The sequence below is a fragment of the Miniopterus natalensis genome, chromosome 4 (genome assembly GCF_054644295.1).
Source record: "Miniopterus natalensis isolate mMinNat1 chromosome 4, mMinNat1.hap1, whole genome shotgun sequence".
In the NCBI taxonomy this organism is placed as follows: Eukaryota; Metazoa; Chordata; class Mammalia; order Chiroptera; family Miniopteridae; genus Miniopterus; species Miniopterus natalensis.
The window spans coordinates 8,459,533-8,478,022 of record NC_142084.1 but is presented as its reverse complement, the minus strand read 5'-3'; the positions used below and the strand labels follow the sequence as shown (position 1 = coordinate 8,478,022).

General features: G+C 51.6%; 1 protein-coding gene across 2 annotated transcripts in view; it reads right to left on the bottom strand.

The window, feature by feature from the left end:
• The window catches only part of TBC1D9B (TBC1 domain family member 9B), a 40,445-nt gene extending 29,213 nt beyond the window's left edge, over positions 1 to 11,232 (bottom strand). For both annotated transcript variants that reach the window (XM_087816253.1, XM_087816254.1), the window contains exons 1-5: positions 11,115 to 11,232; positions 7,689 to 7,799; positions 3,257 to 3,375; positions 2,090 to 2,318; positions 841 to 1,099 (exon numbers count right to left, since the gene is read on the bottom strand). In XM_087816253.1, coding sequence (XP_087672379.1) covers positions 841 to 1,099; positions 2,090 to 2,318; positions 3,257 to 3,375; positions 7,689 to 7,799; positions 11,115 to 11,232 — 836 coding nt within the window. The remainder of the gene's footprint in view (positions 1 to 840; positions 1,100 to 2,089; positions 2,319 to 3,256; positions 3,376 to 7,688; positions 7,800 to 11,114) is intronic.
• Positions 11,233 to 18,490: the final 7,258 nt, after the last annotated feature.

The following is an 18,490-nucleotide window of genomic DNA, read 5'->3' as shown; positions in this document are numbered from 1 at the left end:
TACCCTGTTTCTCACCCCTACAGTGGCTTTATCCTGGGGAATGCCAGCAGCCTGAGCAGGGCCTGACAGGCACACCCTCATGGACAGTGCCAGAGATGGTCATGTCCAGGCCCTGCTTGTTTTCTTTCCAGAAGGTTCCAAAAGACACAGTCACTTGCATGAAGAGAATGACGTCTTTTGACAGTATTCTGAAGGTACACCCAGATTCTGGGCTAGGCCATGGTATGTGAGCACATGGTGTGAACTGGCGTGGGACTCAGGGGCCCCCAGTCAGCCTTGTGGCTTTCCTATGAAGCTACAGCTGAGGAGTGCAAACAGAAGTGCTCCTGAGGAGCTGACCATCAGCATTTGCCCCTTTGTCTACCAATTCCCAGACAGGCTGGCAGACACCTCAAACCTCCTCAGCTGCACTTCAGCCCTGGGCCTGGGTCCCAAAGCTATGGGAATGCAGAGGATGTGAGGGGCCGCTGGCCAAGGGGTGAGAAGAGCTGTCCATCACAGTGGGATGGAGGCAGTGCACCATGGGACCTGATCACAGGAGCCATTCAACGCGGCCTCTAGGAGCACCCTGAGTTGGGGGGGGAGGACAGGCTGGCAGTCAGCTGCAGACTCACACCCTGGCTCTGCTGCTCACTTGCTGAGGGACGTTGGGCAAGTTACTCAACCTCTCTGTGCCTCAGCTTCCTGTCTGAGACTAAGGAGTGTGAGACCTTACATCATAGGCACATGACAATGAACGTGCCTCTTAGGACAAACCCCTCTGCGAATCTCTCGGGGCCCTCCCTGCGACTACACCTTTACGTGGCCCCCTTCCCGATGTCCTCCCACTGGGCAACGCACCGCTTCAGAGCAGAGATGTTCCTATGTGGCCGGGCAGGCCTAGGCAGCGCCTTGTCCTCCAGGAAGCCCTCGCTGTCCAGCAGCTGCCGCATGGCCAGGTTGGCCAGCTGTTCCATGAGCTTGAAGGTCTCACCAATGTTGAGGAACATGGAGAAGAAGAGCTCCTGGTCTCGGGTGTCCACACGAATGCTCTCGGGGAAGAGCAGGGTGGCATTCTTCTCTAGTCGCGTGACATCCACCCACTGTACCACCAGGCTCACTGGATACCAGTGGGGACAGACAAATAGCGACCGGATCAAATGGGCCGGAGGGTTGGGCAGGGAGGGTCCCCTGCCTCCCACCTGCACAGGGAACCCACTGCGGGGAACTGTGCCCCGGGCATGCCCCTGTGCCTGAGCATGGCTGTGCTGGGACACCAACTCTTTGTGGAGAGATAGGGCCCCTGGGGTCTCCCTGCATCCCAGGCCAAGCCAGCACTGGCCCTGAGAAGGAGCTGGGTGAACGTTTACCCCCCGAATGGCCAGTGTGATATGAATGAATGTGCACAGGTGAGCTAGCTGGAATTCTGGCCCCAAGAAGCCCCGTCTAGTGGGAATGCACTGATGGGGGAACAAGTCACAACATGGTATGAGCAGCATAGAGGACCCAACCCTGCCTGACAAGAAGGTGCAATGCTGGGAGAACGGGCGGGGAGGATGTGGTGTGTGTGTGTGTGCGCGCGTGGTGGGAGGCCTTGGGCTCAAGAAAGGTAATACTGGAACAGCTGAAGCCCTGGAGGCTCCTTCTGAGGGTATGGTGGCAGCAAGGGTACTGGCTACCCCTGGGGAGTCTGCCTTGTGTCCTGAGGCCAGGGTTTTCCTTAGGGAGGGACCTACAGCTCCAAGGCACAGAGTAACCTAGAGTCACTCAAAGACGTGTGCCCTCGAATATCTGACTTAAAAGAGGCCCCATGCAGAAAGTCTCCATATGAAAAACCGTATCAGTGGGGACAGACATGATAAGAGCCCCCAAGAGCCAGGTATGTGCCTGGCTCAAATTTGGGTGTTCCTGTTGTATGCTGCTGAGATGGCACTTGGTTTTGGAGAGACTCTCAGTTGGGTGTGTAGAAACAGAGAGCTGGGGGTCAAGAGGGAGGAGACCCCTCAGGGGCTTCGAGAGTCTGGAAAGGTGAACTTTCTGGAGGTGAGGTCAGCGGGGAGGGCCAAGGAGCTGAGGGCAGCTGGGGGGGTGCCAGGGCGCCCACACTCACCTTCCTTTCCTAGCAGGAAGGAGTAGAAGCACAGGTGATTGACAGTAAGGTAGAGCCAGCCCTGCCTGGGCACACGACCCTTCCAGTAGCTACAGGAGTAGTAGTTGACCAGCTTCTCACCCTCGGGCATTGCGAACTGCTTCCGCATCTTCAGCTCAGCTTCCTTGAACTTCCCAGGGTCCTCATCTCCCTGGGGCTGCAGGTTTTTATTCTCTTCAGCAATGATACCCTGGAAGAGAGCAGGGGACTGGTCCCTGGAAGGCCCAGGGTTCCCACGGCCAAGAGAGGCAAAGGCTGGAGCAGAGAGGCCCAAGAAATCACGTGGTGGCACCCTAGGATGCCGGTCTAAGGCACAGCAGCCTTCGGCCCAGGCAGCTGCTCTGGCAGTGCGTGGTCAGACCAATGCTGCCATGTGACTGGGCAGTTCCCTCAGCTCCCTAAACTATTATGGCACAGAGCAATGACTTTTTACATAAACATTATCACCATGATATCTGACTTTACATGTAGCTGTAACTTTCACAATTACTTTGAGAGCTGTAAAATATTCTACTATATATACCACCTGTGACTTTCCCAGTGCCCTGAATATAAGTGCTCAGCACAGGACTCACTTAGAAAGTGCCCAGTAAATGCTCTGCTCTCAAGTTTCATTGCTCTTGCTTCCCCAACCATGGGTCTGGGGGTGCTGCTCCAGTCTTTTCACTGACAGTGTTGCGGGTACAGCTGCCACACACCCCATTCTGCACATATGGATGAATACACTGCAGGGTCAACTCCAAGGAATGGAATTGCTGGGTCAAGGGTCTGTGCATTTCTAAGTCATGTTAGTTTTAAAACAGAAACATGCCTCCAACTATCCTATCACTTCCAGCTTCTTCCTCTGCCAGCTGAGTTGCTGGCAGGCAGCTTGGATCCATAAACTTGCTCTTGGGACCTCTGCAGGGAATGGAAACTGCCAGCTTAGTCAGATTCCAGTGGCTGGCCAGGAGAAGATGGCCTGCATGCGCAATAAGCTCAACTGCCCCATTCAACACCAAGAGAATGGCCGTGGACACGCCATCTCCAGCTCTGTAAACTGGGGATAGGACCGACACTGTTGTTTCAAGTGGAGTAAGCTGGCATACGTGAACACTGCCAGCACAGAGAAGGGAAAGTGAACCTTACGTGTATCTTGCCCTTGACAAAAGTGGTGATATCTTCCTCATTGTCAAAGATGGACAGCGTCTGGAGTAAGTTGCTTTCCAGCCAGTCCCAGTGTTCTGTTATCTCTTTGCGGGAAGAACCTAGGGGAGGTTTGGTGAATAAAGAAGAGAGAAATCACATAACCACCAGGCCTTAAACGTGAACTCAGAGAAGAGAGATGACCTGAAGTGCTACATCCAAGTGACTACACTCTTCAGGCCGTTTACTCTGTTCCTCCTTAGGCTTACATATATGTATACAATAAAGGTCCTAAGTAGTCCTGGTGAAAATGAAAACTAAAAAAAAATTCAGGCAGAATAGCAGTCACATGGAAAACAAAACTTCCACTTTCCCCTATTGCCAAGTAGGGGAAATGACTAGTTTCCCATGTGTCCTCCCAGAAGTGGTCTATACATCTACAAATCTGCTCAGTTATGAAACTGTTCTTCGAGATAAAAGAACTTAATGTGGCCTTTGATATATAGGTGACTAACCAGACACAGTCTTGGTACAAATGACTGCAGCCCCCTTGAGAATTCAGGAGTCCACAGCTGGAGCTTACTGCAGGACTCCTTGCCCCAGCCGGCCAGTCTCCTGCTGGGCAGGGCCTGCAGTTCTCATTGCCTCTCTGAGGTCAGGGGCACCCCCTAGGCCTTTGCCTGCAGTGCTCCTCCTTCCTTTCCCAGCTCATACCCCAGTCCTGTTCTCGCCTCCTCTAAGAACCCGCCTGAGCCTGTTAGCTTCTGGCTGCCTGAGGTGTCTGCCTCACCAGGGGTGGTGCCCGTCCTCTTCAGGGAGGGGCCTGGAAGGCACTGCAGGCCCAGTGCAAATGGAAAAACCGAGAGAGGGCAGATTAGTGTCATTCCCAAAGGGTGGGCCAGCTGCTCTCTGTTCCTATCAGGGAACTTGAAAATGGGGCCCCAGGATCAGCAAAAGGATGAGGGAATGTGTCAACGTGGCCTGGCTTCCCCTGCCCCCAGCGTGCGTCAGGCATGGAGCTTGCACTCAAAGACGTTTCCTGAGTGAATACGAGTAAGAAGAGGAGTAAAGGCCCCCCATCCTCTCACTGTCCTGGGGTCAGGCAGTATATGGACCAGGAGTGCCAGGACGGCTCAGTTGATCTCGAGGCATGGAGGAGCCCTGGCAAAACCATGAGCTTAGCATGGCTGTGGACCACAGACATGTTGCTGGGTGCCTGAGCCCAGTCACTCCATCCTTCCCTACCTGGAAACACTCTTCCGCCAGCTGAAAACCTGCCCCGCCCCGCCCTGCCCAAGTGGATCCCCACCACCTCCCACCTAGGCACCTGCTCAATGCTCTGTCACGTTACAGCCCAGCTGTCTTGGTCGGGGTTGATCTGCTTGTTTCTTTACATTTACTCCAGCAATTCAGCCCCTAACAAGCAATCCAAGGAAGGACCCTCTCCATTGGCCTGTGTGAGGATGTCCGGGTGAAAACAATTAAGCCCTGGCTTAGACAACTCACAGTGAGTCACAACAGGTGAGCAGAATCACCCCGGATCATCCATAAATTACCCTGCCCTTCACCACTTTTCTTCGAATTTCTATTTTGTCCCCCTTTCCCTGGTGCATGGAGGCCAAGGTCTGCTTTCTCCCTCTTTTTGCCAAGACCCACATTTGAATTTGGTAGTTAAATCTGCACATTACGCAACTCTACTGTATCATTTCCTTTTACACACATTACTGGAAGCCTAAAATGGAAATCTTGTGTACACTGTCTGTGCAGATCTGTCTCAACTTCAGTTATAAATATTTACATATGTGCACTTAAAAGAATTATTAGTTAAAAGCAACTCAATCTTCACTAGTACAAGTAAACATAAACTCTGCCACCCCTATGCTTGGTACTGGGAGTAAAAGGAATATACAAGCTAATTAAATTAATCAGGCTACTTCTGTTTTCAGAAGTTTTTGTGAATTATCTTATTTAATTCTTAGAGCACCTTCGAGACAGGGACCATTATTTTCATTTATAGGATAAAGCTGATGCACAGAGGAGTTAAGTAAGTTGCCCAAGGTCATACAGCTGGCAAATGACTAGACCATAATCCTAACCCGGGTGCTCAGCTGCAGAGCCTCCCCTTACCCTCCGGGGGAGCAGGAGAGCCAGCAAGCATGTAGCACGAAGGTGAGAACAGAGACATGGCAAGTCCCAAGGAGCAAGAAGGAAGGGTGGGTACACGGGCCTGGGGATTGTGGGAAGGTTTTCCACTGGGGGTGACATCAGAGTGGGAGGAGGTTAGGTGGACATGGGGGGTGCTGTACCCACACTGCCCAGGACTGGTGGGGTTGGGGACTTTGGGCCCTGTGAGCGTTCAGTTCAGTCTGAAGGAAGGAGGGCAGAAATGCGGGAAGATGACCCCGGAAGTCCTTCAGTGGCAGGCTGAGCAGTTGGGATTCACTGCAGGTGCCAGCAGGACAAGGTGTGGTTTGGGAGAGCGGAAGGGCAGGGGGTGGGCATGGGGCAACGGGCATAGGGGAGGAGGCTCAGGCAGAGGCCAGGGGGCTGGTAGAAGCGGGAACAGGTTAGCATGTATCACCTGAGTTCCCCAGAACTAGGCCCCACTGCCACCAAAGGGGTTCCCACACAGCTTGGCCACACTCCTCTCTCTCCATGGAGAGGTTGCTCTTACTGCCACTGCCCCTTCCCCATCTACTCCTGAGGAAGACCACCACTGAGACAGAGATGAAAATCTTGAGGGCCCACTGAGAGTGAAGTGTCTCTTCAAAACCCAGGCACACACTAATCTCCCCTGGCCCGCTCAGGGACAGTCCCCATTCCATAGGATTGTCCTCTCTCCTTTGGGTAAACTGGCCCCCAGTGCACCACTCAGGCTCTGGGACCAGGAGAGCAGGGCTCCTACTGGCCACCTAGCTTGGCCTTGGGAAAACTCAGCTTTTTAAGCCTTGCTTCATTCATTCACACAAAGGGGAAGGATACCTCCTCTGTTCAGGTACCTGGGAGGAAGAAGACACCATTTAGCCTGGCACCCAGAGCAGGGCCCACCTGGTAAGGGGGATTGTGCCGGCTGCTGCCCGCCCTGTGTCTTCAGCCTTGACTCCTCCTCTACTGAGGCTGGGGCTCAGCTGTGAACACTCTTAATATTTTTCTCAGGCCTCCAAGGAAAACCATTATCCTGGGAGTCAGCAACACCGTGGCTTCTAGCACACACATAGGTTTTCAGCACAGGGACATGAGCAGATGCTCTTGGTTTGAACTGCAGTCTGTGTGATCTTGGCAAGTTACTCAACCCCTCTGAGCCGGTTTCCTCATCTTCAAAATACGAAGTTCCGCCTTCTGGAGTTGTTGAGAGGTTCACACAAGTGCCTGGTGTGCAGGCAGCTCTGAGTGCTAGCTATCACTGCATTTTATCCAAGTCACCTCAGCCAGGTGACGCTAGAAGGGGACTTTTTCCCAGACTCTTAGGAAGGTGTGTGTCCTTCTAGGGCAGTGATTTTCAACCTTTTTCATCTCATGGCACACATTAACTACTAAAGTTCTATAGCACACCAAAAAATGTTATATTTCTTGCGGATCTGACAAAACAAATAGGTATAATTTTTAAGATTTATTCACACTGGATGGCTATTGTTGTGTTGGCTGTTGTCAATTCATTTTATTTGACAATCTAAGGCAAAAGAGGCCAGTGCCCATGACTAAATATCAGGTATTGCATGTATTAAAAATTCTTGTGGCACTCTGGTTGAAAACCACTGTTCTACGGTGACAATTGCAGCAGATTCTTGTTATTTACAGTAGTTATGTCGAAGTCTCCTAGAACACTGACTTCACCCAGACTGCTGCAGGGATCTACAGGGCTAAGTTCTTTGGAGCCTCTGGTTACATTTTCATCAACTGATCAATACATAACTTTATGTGTCTTTTTGTTTAAAGGTACCTTTATATAATATATGTTGTTAATTCCCTAACATCGAACTCCTGGCCAGCACACTGCAACTCAGGCCTGAAGGAAGCTCCTCTAACATGCATACTGGCTCCATAGGGCATCCGACAGCTTCTCGCCCTTGGGAACAGCACACAGCACTTCATCACGATGCTTGGGACCATTTTAAACGCAAATTACCAAGAAAAAAATGGGAAAAACATGGTATTTAGGCCACGAAAAGGACACTTATTTGCAGTTTGAGAGCTGACACAAGAAGGTAGAAGGACGCCTTATTCTACCTCAGCTGGGAGCCTCTTTTGGGTGACTCAGATTTTTTGCTGCTCTGCATGTGCGCATTCCCAAAACTGCCACAAATGACTCCGAGCACTGCCAGGCCCATGACCAGCAGAGCTGCCTTCCTAAGCAGGACACTGGCCTGGGCTGTGTCCCCTCCCAGCCCCTCTCAGGAAAGGCTCTGCCAAGCACCTTGTGATCCAGATCACCTACCACATGCCACTGTCCAGTAGACCTGTGAGTCCTGGGTCTGATGCAGGATTCGATAAGGGGCCACGCGGGCGCTGGAGTCCAATACCACATCCAGGGTGCCCACAAGAAGACCTGGGAGCAAGGAGAGAGGTGGAGAGTGAGGGAGGGTGGAGCCGAGAACTTAGTCTGACAGCCAGGATGGGGCCCAGAGAAAGAAACACCCTACAGCACACTGCCTCTTCCATTAGACGACCTCTTTTTCCTTGTGTCTGATCCCTACCAAAAAATCCCCTCCTACTTCTTCCTGGAAGCTGCTGCTTATCCTCCTGATGCAGAAACACCTGCAGACAGGGGCACAAGCAGCTTCCTCACCATATTCATATTATTTATTGTATAAAGACCCACGATGCCCTGTCAAATAAAACCACATGGCTTTGAGGCCCTGGGCTGAGGAGTGTAGGTTGGCAGGAGGCAGCAACCACATGCAGGTTTTATGAAGTCCAAAGCTTAAACAATCTGGAGGCCCTCTTGAACAAAACTACAAAATCAGGTTCAAAAATAAGTATTTCTTTAGAATGAAAAACAGTTACAAATTAAAAACAAAAATAATATGACAAAATCCAGAAAAATTATAAAATATGTTTTTATTATTATTTTTTAATTCTCACCTGAGGGTATTTTTTCCACTGCTTTTCAGAGAGAATGTAAGGGTGGGGGGAGACAAGGACAGAAACATCCATGTGAGAGACACATCGACTGGTTGCCTCCCATTCTAGCGGCAACCAGAGCCAGGAGTTGAGCCTGCAACTGAGGTATGTGCCCTTGTGGAATCAATCCCAGTACCCACCCTTCAGTCCAAGGGTCAACGCTCTATCCACTGAGCCAAACTGGATAGGGCTACAATATGCTTTATTAACTGCCAGACATCACTTGAGCTACATTCCCACCCCCACCCCGGACATTTTGGGTATATTCTGATGACTTTTCATAGGACAATGACTTTGTAATGTTATTTTTTGTATCTACAACAGGAAGATAACAGTCTTTCCTCTGCCACAGGATCATTTTTATTATGCAAAGTTTAAGGAAATTCTTTGCAGCCTTGAAAGTTATGACTGGAAAGGACATGCAAATTTTTAGAAGTATGCAATTTGGGAAAACTTGATCTAGTTTTTTTTCATCCCTGAACTGAAGCATTTTAGGGCATTTCAAGTTTTTCTTCTCATCACTTATACCCTTTGCTAATGTCACTATTTCCCCAACAAACAAGGTAGAGGACAGGTCTACCTTGATTAATTCCTCTTCATTAATTGAATTATCAAGCTACCTAAAAACCTGTTCATTGTTTCTATTTAAAATTTACTCTTTCCTTTTAATGAGGTCCTGCTTTTGGTATGATCTCAAAGTATTTTGTTACCATTTTCCTGTTGATGTCAGAATCATTTCTATTCATGTTATTACTCAACTTTAACACTTGTTTTATACTCCATTTTAACCATATTTCCCCCTCCAATCTTTAATAAAATTGCTGATTACAAAAGAAGGTGCTCTTCACATACATCCAAGTCAGGAGTCTGTAATTTCTCACTTGTTTTATTGAAATGTTCTAAGATACCTTTCTAAATTGCAGTTAAACTAGCATATGCAAGCTTTACTAGTGTTTGGAATAAACTTTTTTTCATGATTCCTGTTGGGATTTCCCTTCTGGAAATTTTATTTTCACCCTTATACTACTGGCAAGACCTGAAAGCTTTATAATGGATGGACCTTCTCACACTCAGAGCCTTCAATAAGGACTACAGGTCGGTAGCTGTTTATAAAAGACAGCTGGGATAAAACCACATCACTAACTGTTCCTTTCCTGGGGAGATGCGTTCAGGAGGCCACAATATCTATGATGGCACAGGGAAGGCCATGGCAGGACTCACAAAACCTAGCTAGAGTGGGGAGTTCAAGAAGTGGTTTCCTGGGGGGACGTGGGGAGCTCTGTCTTGGGGGATACAAAGAGATGAATGAGGTAGAAAGGGCTTTCTCTGGGCAGGAAGGTGGGGCAGAGAGGGGCCTACCCACTTGCTGAGATAATCTACAGAAACATAGAGTACAGTACAAGGTTTGAAGCACACCCGAGATCGGACACACTGGTTCAACAAAAGGTACTGGGCACTTGCACCTCAATTTCCTACATGGGCTTGCAGCAGCTTCCAAGGGTGACCACTGGTCAGCCTCTCCAGAGGGGCTGCTGTCTCACCTCCACTGAGCACTCTGGACAGGAGGCAGGTCCAGCACTGGCTCCCATGATTCTCAGTGAGCCCAAGGCACTGAAGGGAACATAGTTTTCCTGGGAATGGTAGAGTCTCTTCCCCATTAGGAGGTGTGGCCCAGGTGGGGCTGGCAGCAGAGGTCTCCCACGGGAAGCCTCTGCATCTGGAAGGACTGTATTAGCTGCTAATGTTTAAAATCAGGACATTTCACAGAGAATCTCTTGGTAAATAGGAAGATCTGGCAACACTGGGCCTGCAGTCCTGTATGGCAACAACAGGGCACCTGAGGAGCACAGACACTGGTTTGCCCCCGAGCTTGACCCAGCTCTGCTCTGGCAGTGCCTGCGCAGGCCCGGGGGCACGAGGGGCCTCGGACACCGCAGAGGCAGCCCAGTGGATATTCCTTGGATCTCCAGGAGATGCCTGCCTGTCCAGCCTCATCCTGGATGAGTGGAGATGCCCACATGGGTACAGAAGCACCCTGGCTAGCTCAAGGGACCACCGTCTACTGATCATCTGGCAAAGCTTGGTCTGCAGCTCCAATGGCGCCAAGAATCAGGAAAGGTGGACAGGAGAAGCTGGAGGGATGGGGTGGAGGGCGGCCCGCAGCTGGGGGGGGGGGGGACCTCTGATCTTGTTAAAAGGGCAATTCTTTGGTGAGCTGGGAATGAAGGAGGCAAAAGGAAAGGTGTGCCGCGTCCCTTGCCCACTTAGAGGCCCCTGGGGAAACTGAGGCGGAGGAGGAGGCCCGGGAGATCTTGCTGACTGTCAGCTGTGAAATCCCACTCCGGGCAGCCGCACACGCCTCAGCCGAGCCCCGGGAAGCTCACCAGCTCCGAGTGAGGACGGAGGCCGCCGCCAGCCTTCCCGGGTTGACCGAAGTCTCCCGACCAACCTCCGAAGGCCAGCTCAGCCGTCTTCCTCCCGCCCCCGCCCGGCCCCTGCCTCGCGCCCCTCCCCCGCCGCGCCCTCCCCGCCGCCCCTGCCCGGTCCCCACAGCCAGCAACCCCGCTCAGTCCCCACCCCGCGGCCCCGGCCCGGGCCTCCGGGCCCCGCCAGGCTCGATCTCGCGCGCTGACGTGCGCGTCCGCGACAACCAGCTGAGGCCGGGCCTGTCCGGGCGGGTCGACCGTCCTGCCCCGCCACCCGGCGCGCCCTTCCCGCCAGGCTGCTGCGCGCCTCTCACCCGTGAGGCCGCCGCCCCTGCCGTGGCCCCGGCGCCGCTGCAGCACGAAGAAGGGGTTGGCCCGTTCTGTCACCCACAGCGCGTTGGCCACCAGCACCTCCTCCGGGCCCAGCCACATCGTGGGGCCGCTCGCTCCGGCCCGGCGCGCCAGGCGGAAGCGCCAGCGCCGTCGCCGCGCCGGGGCCGAGCGGGAGGGCGGAGCGAGCGACGCCCCCTGGCGGGAGTCCGGACAGCGGGACGCGGGCGCTCGGCGGTCCGGGACGGCCCAGTCCACGCAGGCCCCGCCCCCACGCAGGCCCCGCCCCCAGGACAACGCCCCGCCCCGCAGGCCCCGCCTACATAGGACACCGCCCCGCTAGCGCAGGCCCCGCCCCCACCCGGACCACGCCCATCTGCTCCGCCGAGTTCGCGTCCCCTCAGCCCCAGGCCCCAGCGCGGTAGCATCGTCTGTGAGAAACTGTCAGCCCCACGGTCACGGACTCTGCCCGGAACGGCAGAGCACACAGGCCAAGGGGAACTGGTTGGGCAGAGAGCAGGGACCCTGGCGTTTTGTGAAAACGTGTCCAGAGTTTGGGGGTGAAATGTAAAGCGGCAGCGTTTGGAGGTACACGTTGGCTGCTGGGGCAGCGCGGCCAGCGCGTGTTACCCTGGCAGGGGGCGGTGGAAAAGGGCTAGACCATTGTCATAATTCTCTGAATGTTGACACTCGGGCCTAAGACTAGGAGGACCTTCGGGAGCCGAGGGCAGGTTTTCACGAAGCCCCGAGGCTGCAGGAGCCTCAGAATTCAGCGCAGGACACTAGGCCTGGGTGGACCTGGCGCCAGCCGAGGCTTCTGCCCCGCGTGCGCGGGCTGCCCCGGCGCAGGGAAGCGGCCCCTGCTCTTCCAGCGCCGGCCTGCGGGGGTGGACCCCTCCGCCGGACACTGACTCCTCCGAGTGGCCGGGGAAGCTGGTGACTCCGCCGGGGGCAGCAGGCGAGGGTGCAGAATGCCCGGGGCCGGCGGCCGTGCAGGGTCGCCCTCCGGCAGGTCCGGGAGATACGCAGAGGGAGGGGCGCTTCAGAGTCACCCTGGAGACTCACGCGAGTTTCGAATTGGGTTTCTGTCACTGGCATTCAAGAATCGAATATGATAGATGTCGCTATAAACAGGTGGTTTCATGGCTGACAGAGTGATCAAAAGTCTTCTGATATATTGCTTAAGGCTCTCAGCTTGCAAGATGTAGAGGCTGGTTTTCTTTAAACCTTGGAAGGTTAACGTGCCCTTGAGATCTCAAGAATTTGGAAGTACTTGTTAACACCGGGAAAGGAGGTGAGCGTTATTTGGCTTCTTCATTCCAGTGGTTCTCAAACTGCAGTGCTTGTTAAAATACAGATTGCAGAGCCCCACCTCAGAGTACTTGTACTTCTAACATGTTCTGATGTGTTGTGGATGCTGCTGACCTGGAAACCACCTTTTGAGAGCTACTCTTTATAAACAGGAAAAGAACAAACATTTATTGAGCACTTAGGATGTGATAAGCCTACTTCATTTTTTCTTTTATTTTCTAAGCTATAATTCATATTCCATAAAATTCACCCTTTTAAATCGCACAATTCAGTGACCGTTAGTATATTCACAAAGTTGTGCGACCATCACCACTATCTAATCCAGAACATTTTCATCACTTCAAAAGAGAAATCCCTTACCCATTAGCAGCCGCTCCCCATTCCCCACCCCCTTCCACTCCTGGCAACCACCTACCTTTCCCTATAGATTTGCCCATTCTGGACATTTCATGTAAATAACATCCTACAATACGTGGCCTTCGTGTCTGGCTTCTTTTAGTTACTATAACCTGTTCAAGCTTCGTCCATGCTATGGCATGTCAGTGCTTCATTCCCTTTTATGGCTGAATAACAGTCCATTGTATGGATGGGCCATGTTTTGTCAATCTGGTCATCAGTTGGTGGACATTTGTGTTGTTTCTCCTTTTTGGCTATTGTGAATCATGCTATAAACAGCTGTGTGCAAGTCTTTGCGTGGACATGTTTTCAGTTCTCTCGAGCAGGTCGCTAGGAGCGGAATTGTTCAGTCATACGTAAGGGCATGGTAACCTTTTTGAGGGCCCACCAAACTGTTCTTCAAAGCAGCCATACGTTTCACACTGGCACCAGCGATGTGTGAGGGTTGCGGTTTCTTGGTGTCTCCTCAACATTGGTTACTGCCTAGCTTTGCTATTCTAGCCATCCTAGTGGGTGTGAAGTGGCACCTCATGTCGTTTGGATTTGTGGTTCCCTAATGACTTATGACATAGAGCATCTTTTCATGTACTTGATGGTCATTTGTGCTTCTTCCTTGCAGAAATGTCTATTCACATCCTTTGCCCGTGTTAAATTGGGTTGTCTTTTTATTGTTGCATTGTAAGAGCTACTTATGTATTTGAGATACTAGACTTCTTACATTATTTTAAATCTAATCCTCACACATTAACCCTATGAGGTAGGTATTTTATGATCCCTATTTCAGAGATGATAAAACCAAAATCCAGACAGGTGAAATGATCTGCCAAGTTCCTACTAGTTAAGTGGCAGAGTTGGTACTCATGTGCAGCTCTTTCTGGCTCCAGCTCTTTTCTGCCTGTATGGGACATCTGCTGCTTTGTCCCAGAATCCACTTCTTTCTGTGCAGCATCTTGATTTTGTTGTGGGGACCACACCTTAGAACTCTTGGAACCTGTCTTTCAGGTGAAGCTGAATGCACTATTGGGTGGCAGAAGTGGAACCCATGCTGGCCTTGACCACTGGCACATTCTACCTCTGTGACCACAGTGGCTAGTTTGGTGATGACCGTGTGCCTCCCAGCAAGCCAGTTAGGGTTAAGGAAATGCCATTCTGGCCTGGGTTACCTCCTGGGGAATTAGATCAGGACTACTGCTCATGGGGCTACCACTATCCTGAGCCTGAGACTGAAGTTTGCCTGGAGGAAGCAAAGCTAGCAATGTGCCCTGGTATCCGTGTTTGAGGACCAAACCATGCCATACCCTGAGAGAAACATACCCCTGGCATTTTAGCTTTTGTGAGCCACTCGCTGCATTCCCCTTTTCCTTAAGCTAGTTTTGGTTGCGGTTTCTGTAAGAGTCCTCGCTGATATAGGTTACCTCCAACAGTATTCCATGTGGCAAAGCAGCTTTTTCAATAGATTTTTATTGAAATGGTTATATTAGCAAATCCCACATACAGGTATACACTATTGGCATATAGGTATATACCATACAATTTCACTACTTAATTATACTTACATCAACCATACAGACCTAGGAGTTGCGCTGCCCAGAACATTTTAAAGGGCTTATAAGATCTGATTGCCGAGAAATCAGCTCATAGTCTACTTGCAGGTGTATGTGTTCTAGACAAGCTAACTCCTCCCTCAGTGAGCCCCTAAATTAAGCTAATGATCAGTTTTGCTTCTTGGATCTTTGCTGTGCGCTCTTTCTGGCACAAGCTATCCAATGGTGGATTAATTCAAGTGCATAGTTTCCCTTTCATCACTCAAGGTGGAAGCTGAGCCATTTGCCACATTTAAGTATATCCCAGCCTCCCCCATCCCAAATCACCTGTGCTGTAGTTAGAAAAATACTTTGTATGCCATCCTCTGAGATGTTGTGCATAGTTAGCAGGAACCCAGAGTAGGAGGAGCTCTTTGAATGACACAAATATGAAAGGGGCAACTTTAATATTTGATGAGTACAAAAGCTACGGAGGGTCAAAAACAATTGTGACATATATGGCCCAGGGTTTGGACCAACTCCTTCTCTTGTACAGGAACAGGACTGTTCTGTTAGTTGACGATGTTCCCTACCCCAAATAGCATTTCCTAGCTTGGAGTCCTTTCCTGTTTTTGTAATCGCACTGGTCAAGTTTCCTCAGAGCCATTGCCACTTGGGAGTAGACCCTCCTATCCATTCTCAGCTTAAGACACCAGAATCTGGCCCCAAGCACTGGCCTAAGGCACCAGTCAGGGCCAGCAGCCAGGCCTGGGCACTATGGATGGACATAGCGCCCTCTCTGCTTTGCTCCAGGATGGCACATATTATCTCAGGCTGGGCACCCGGGAAAGGAGTTGGAACCTGGCACTGGCCACACCTGGTGACCTGGTCCACATGGCATGTTGGCAGTCGCTAGGTGGTCAGCCTTTCTGTTTGGGAACAGCTTACTCACCTGAGGGAAAGAAATGACCTGTATGTTACGATCCGCCTACCCCACCCCCACCTTTTGTTTTTACAAACATTTCAGCTCAGTACCTCTCAGTCACTGGAAAAGTCCTTTAATGTCACATAGTGTAAATATACTTCGACTTAGATGTGGACGAAGGATAATTCTGAAAGCAAATTAGAGTTTACTTTCTGTTGGGTTAAATTTGTAAAAATAACTCAGAACAATCATCTGTAACTCTCAACAGTTGCCAGGGGCTGTAGAGATTTCTGGAGAGAGAGGGTGATCATTGCTGAGGGGTGTCCGGAGTCTGTCAGGCTCACCCAATGACTGGCACCCCCAAGTGCACCACAGTGGACTGGCGAGAGCTTAACTGTTTTAGCCCAGCATTAAAACAGACTGGGGACCCTGGGAGCTGTGTCCCAGGGGATAAAAAGTCCACTGCAGCCGAGAAAAGGGTGCTCAGGACATTCTCTAGCTCTCAGATTTTCCGCAGAAGGAGAATGTGGGTGGCTCCCGAAGGCCTCCTGCTAAGCCGACCGCCACTCTGGGCTCCAGCGCGCAGGCTCTGGCAGCTGCCTGGGGCACCAGCCGCGCTGTGCCAGGCCTGCTGCTGCTGAGAAAGTCAGTCCTCTCAGGTCGCCGAAGCTGGCTTGTGCTACCCCAGACCCACTTCTCCGGGTGTATCGCCGTGGACTCTTCCACGGCGACAAAGGAGAGCCCAGCGTGGAGGTCTGAGCCCTCCAGCAGCACTGAATCCTTCTGGAAGGTTAATACTCAAGTTGCATGGAGTTCATAGTTTTATGCTTTTTGTTTGTTGTAAAGTATCTTCCTTCTTCCTCAAGTTGAAGTGAAGAAAACAGAAAAACAGCATTAGCTAGGGTGAACTGAGAGAGGGAAAATCCCAGATGAGTCCCAGGTCACGGACTAGGGACCCCCACAGGGCCTTGTGGGACCAGGGGAGCCAAGTCTTGGGTGCAGATATGCCGTCCTTTTAGCAACCGGGGCCGACGGAACCCCTTCCCTCCAGGGTCCCTGAAGGCTCCTGGGATGCTGCTCTAGAGAACACAGGTGACTGCTTTCATCCTACGTCTGCCAGGGACTTACTGGTCTCTTTTCTTCAAGGCTCAGTTTGTTGGGATCATCCAGGACACCTTAAGAAAGAGGGCAAACCTCCGGACTTGACTAACACCCCAGAGGAGCCCAAGGCCACGAGGGGGCTCCTGACCCTGCCTCAGTCCCCCTTTCCCAGGCCCCCAGGAGCTGAGTATGAGCTGGGGACCTGAAGCCCCAGAGCTTGGAGGTGGGTTCAGTCGGAGACATGGCCCCTGCAGGAGAAACTCCCCCACAGAGCACAGGCTCCTGGCCCGGCTCGCGCTGCTTCACAGGCGGCAAGAGCAGCAGAACTGAACGCAGGCGCACCCAGGCGCCTCGCCTCTCTACCCTTCCTTCTGTTTTCCCTCTGATGTTATGATACCTAAACTATATAAGGCGTTTTCCAGTCCTGCTGACGGGACCTCAGCCATGTCCATGGACGGTACATACACTCAACGCTCATCCTTGGTACAGTGGGCTTTGCAACAATTTACCAATGAGGCCAAAAGAGAAGGCAAACTAGATGCACCTTACTTGTAACAACTGCCCTCAAGAGGGAAGCCACTGATTTTAAACTGTGGGTGTCATAACGGTCACCCTTACTCATGTGTGGAGCTGGGAGCAAATTCTGAGTTTGATCCCAAACTTTGTTTCTGGGACTGGGTGAGGGCCAGCTGGTCTGCCTCTGGCACAGAGTGAGGTGAACACCACCTTTCTCAAATAGGGAAATTACACTCAGTGGTGTTTCTAAATTGGTTGCTGTCAGCAGCTCCTTCTGCCCACACCTAATGTCACTCTCCCCAGGGCTTTACCCTAAGCCTGGCTCTCATGTCACTGGGCAATCTGAGCCCCGCTCTGGCTTCCATCACCGTCTGAAATAAGGGAACGCCAGGCCTGGCCAGGCACTCTCTCTGGGATTCTAAGCCCAGTGAGTGTGTGTGGAAAGGAGAGTGCATGTGCCTTGTGTACACTGTGTGTGAGAGAGAGAGAGAGAGAGAGAGGGAGGGAAGGAGAGGAGATGTGGGGCACTGAGGAACTGCAGTTGGATGGAGACTACTTGGGTAGGTATAGGTGACATGTACATTTAAAACAGCTTCCCAGGACCTCTGATGTACAGAGGGGCCATGCCCTGATGGCTGTTTCTCACCAAACCTGTGCTGGGGACCCAGAGCTGCATCTCCATGCTCCTGTAGAGGCCCTGCCAGCCCCGAGATCTACGGTGCTCCCACAAGGGCTCTCCCTGGGTCCCACCAATCCCACCCTGTCACCAAGACTAGCAGCCTGGGCTTCGGCTTCAATCTCCCGGCTCCCTCTTTTTGCACTTTCAGCCAGACCCCAGTCTTGGCCCTGCTGGGAAGTTTGCTGCTCTAAGGCAGGCAGGCAGGCCCGGCAGCCAGGCATCATCGCAGGGCCTATCCAGCCCACCCCCATCCCAGCTCACTCTCCAAACAGAGATCTGGGCCCTCCCCTCAGCAAAGCTTCCCTGCCTAGCAAGTGACACCAACACCTTTGTCATCTCAAGCCCCCCTGTTCTGCCTTCACCCGAGGTGTTGCATTCCCAGCAACTGCAGGTGCTTCTGGGCCTCTCCGCGGCTGCACTATGCCCCTCTGCGTGTGCCCTGGAAACCCCTCTTCATGACTTGCTCTCATTTCATCTGGCCTCACATCCCCGTTGGTTGTTAATGTGCCAGTTTTTTATAACAGCCGAAATCTTAATGATCACTGGATTCACCTGAACTCTGAGTATATGCGTTTGGCACAGTGAGAACATAATAAAGTCTGTTGACAAAATTAACCTTATAATCCTACCTTTTTCCTTCTAAATCCTACTTCCTGGAAATCAGTGTTTTTGTTGCATGACATTTATGAGCAGCAACCACTTGTCAAGGTGCCCTGACAGTACTATCTCGTTTGCCTAAAGCAGAAACGCTGCATAAATAATACAGGTTAACAGCACAGCAACATTTTGTTCAGTTAAAACCAGTTTTGTTTGCTTGTGTTAATCTTCACCTGAGGATATTTTTTCCAGTGATTTTTTTTTTTCAGAGAGAGTGGAAGGGAAAGGGGGGGAGAGAGAGGCAGAGGGTAA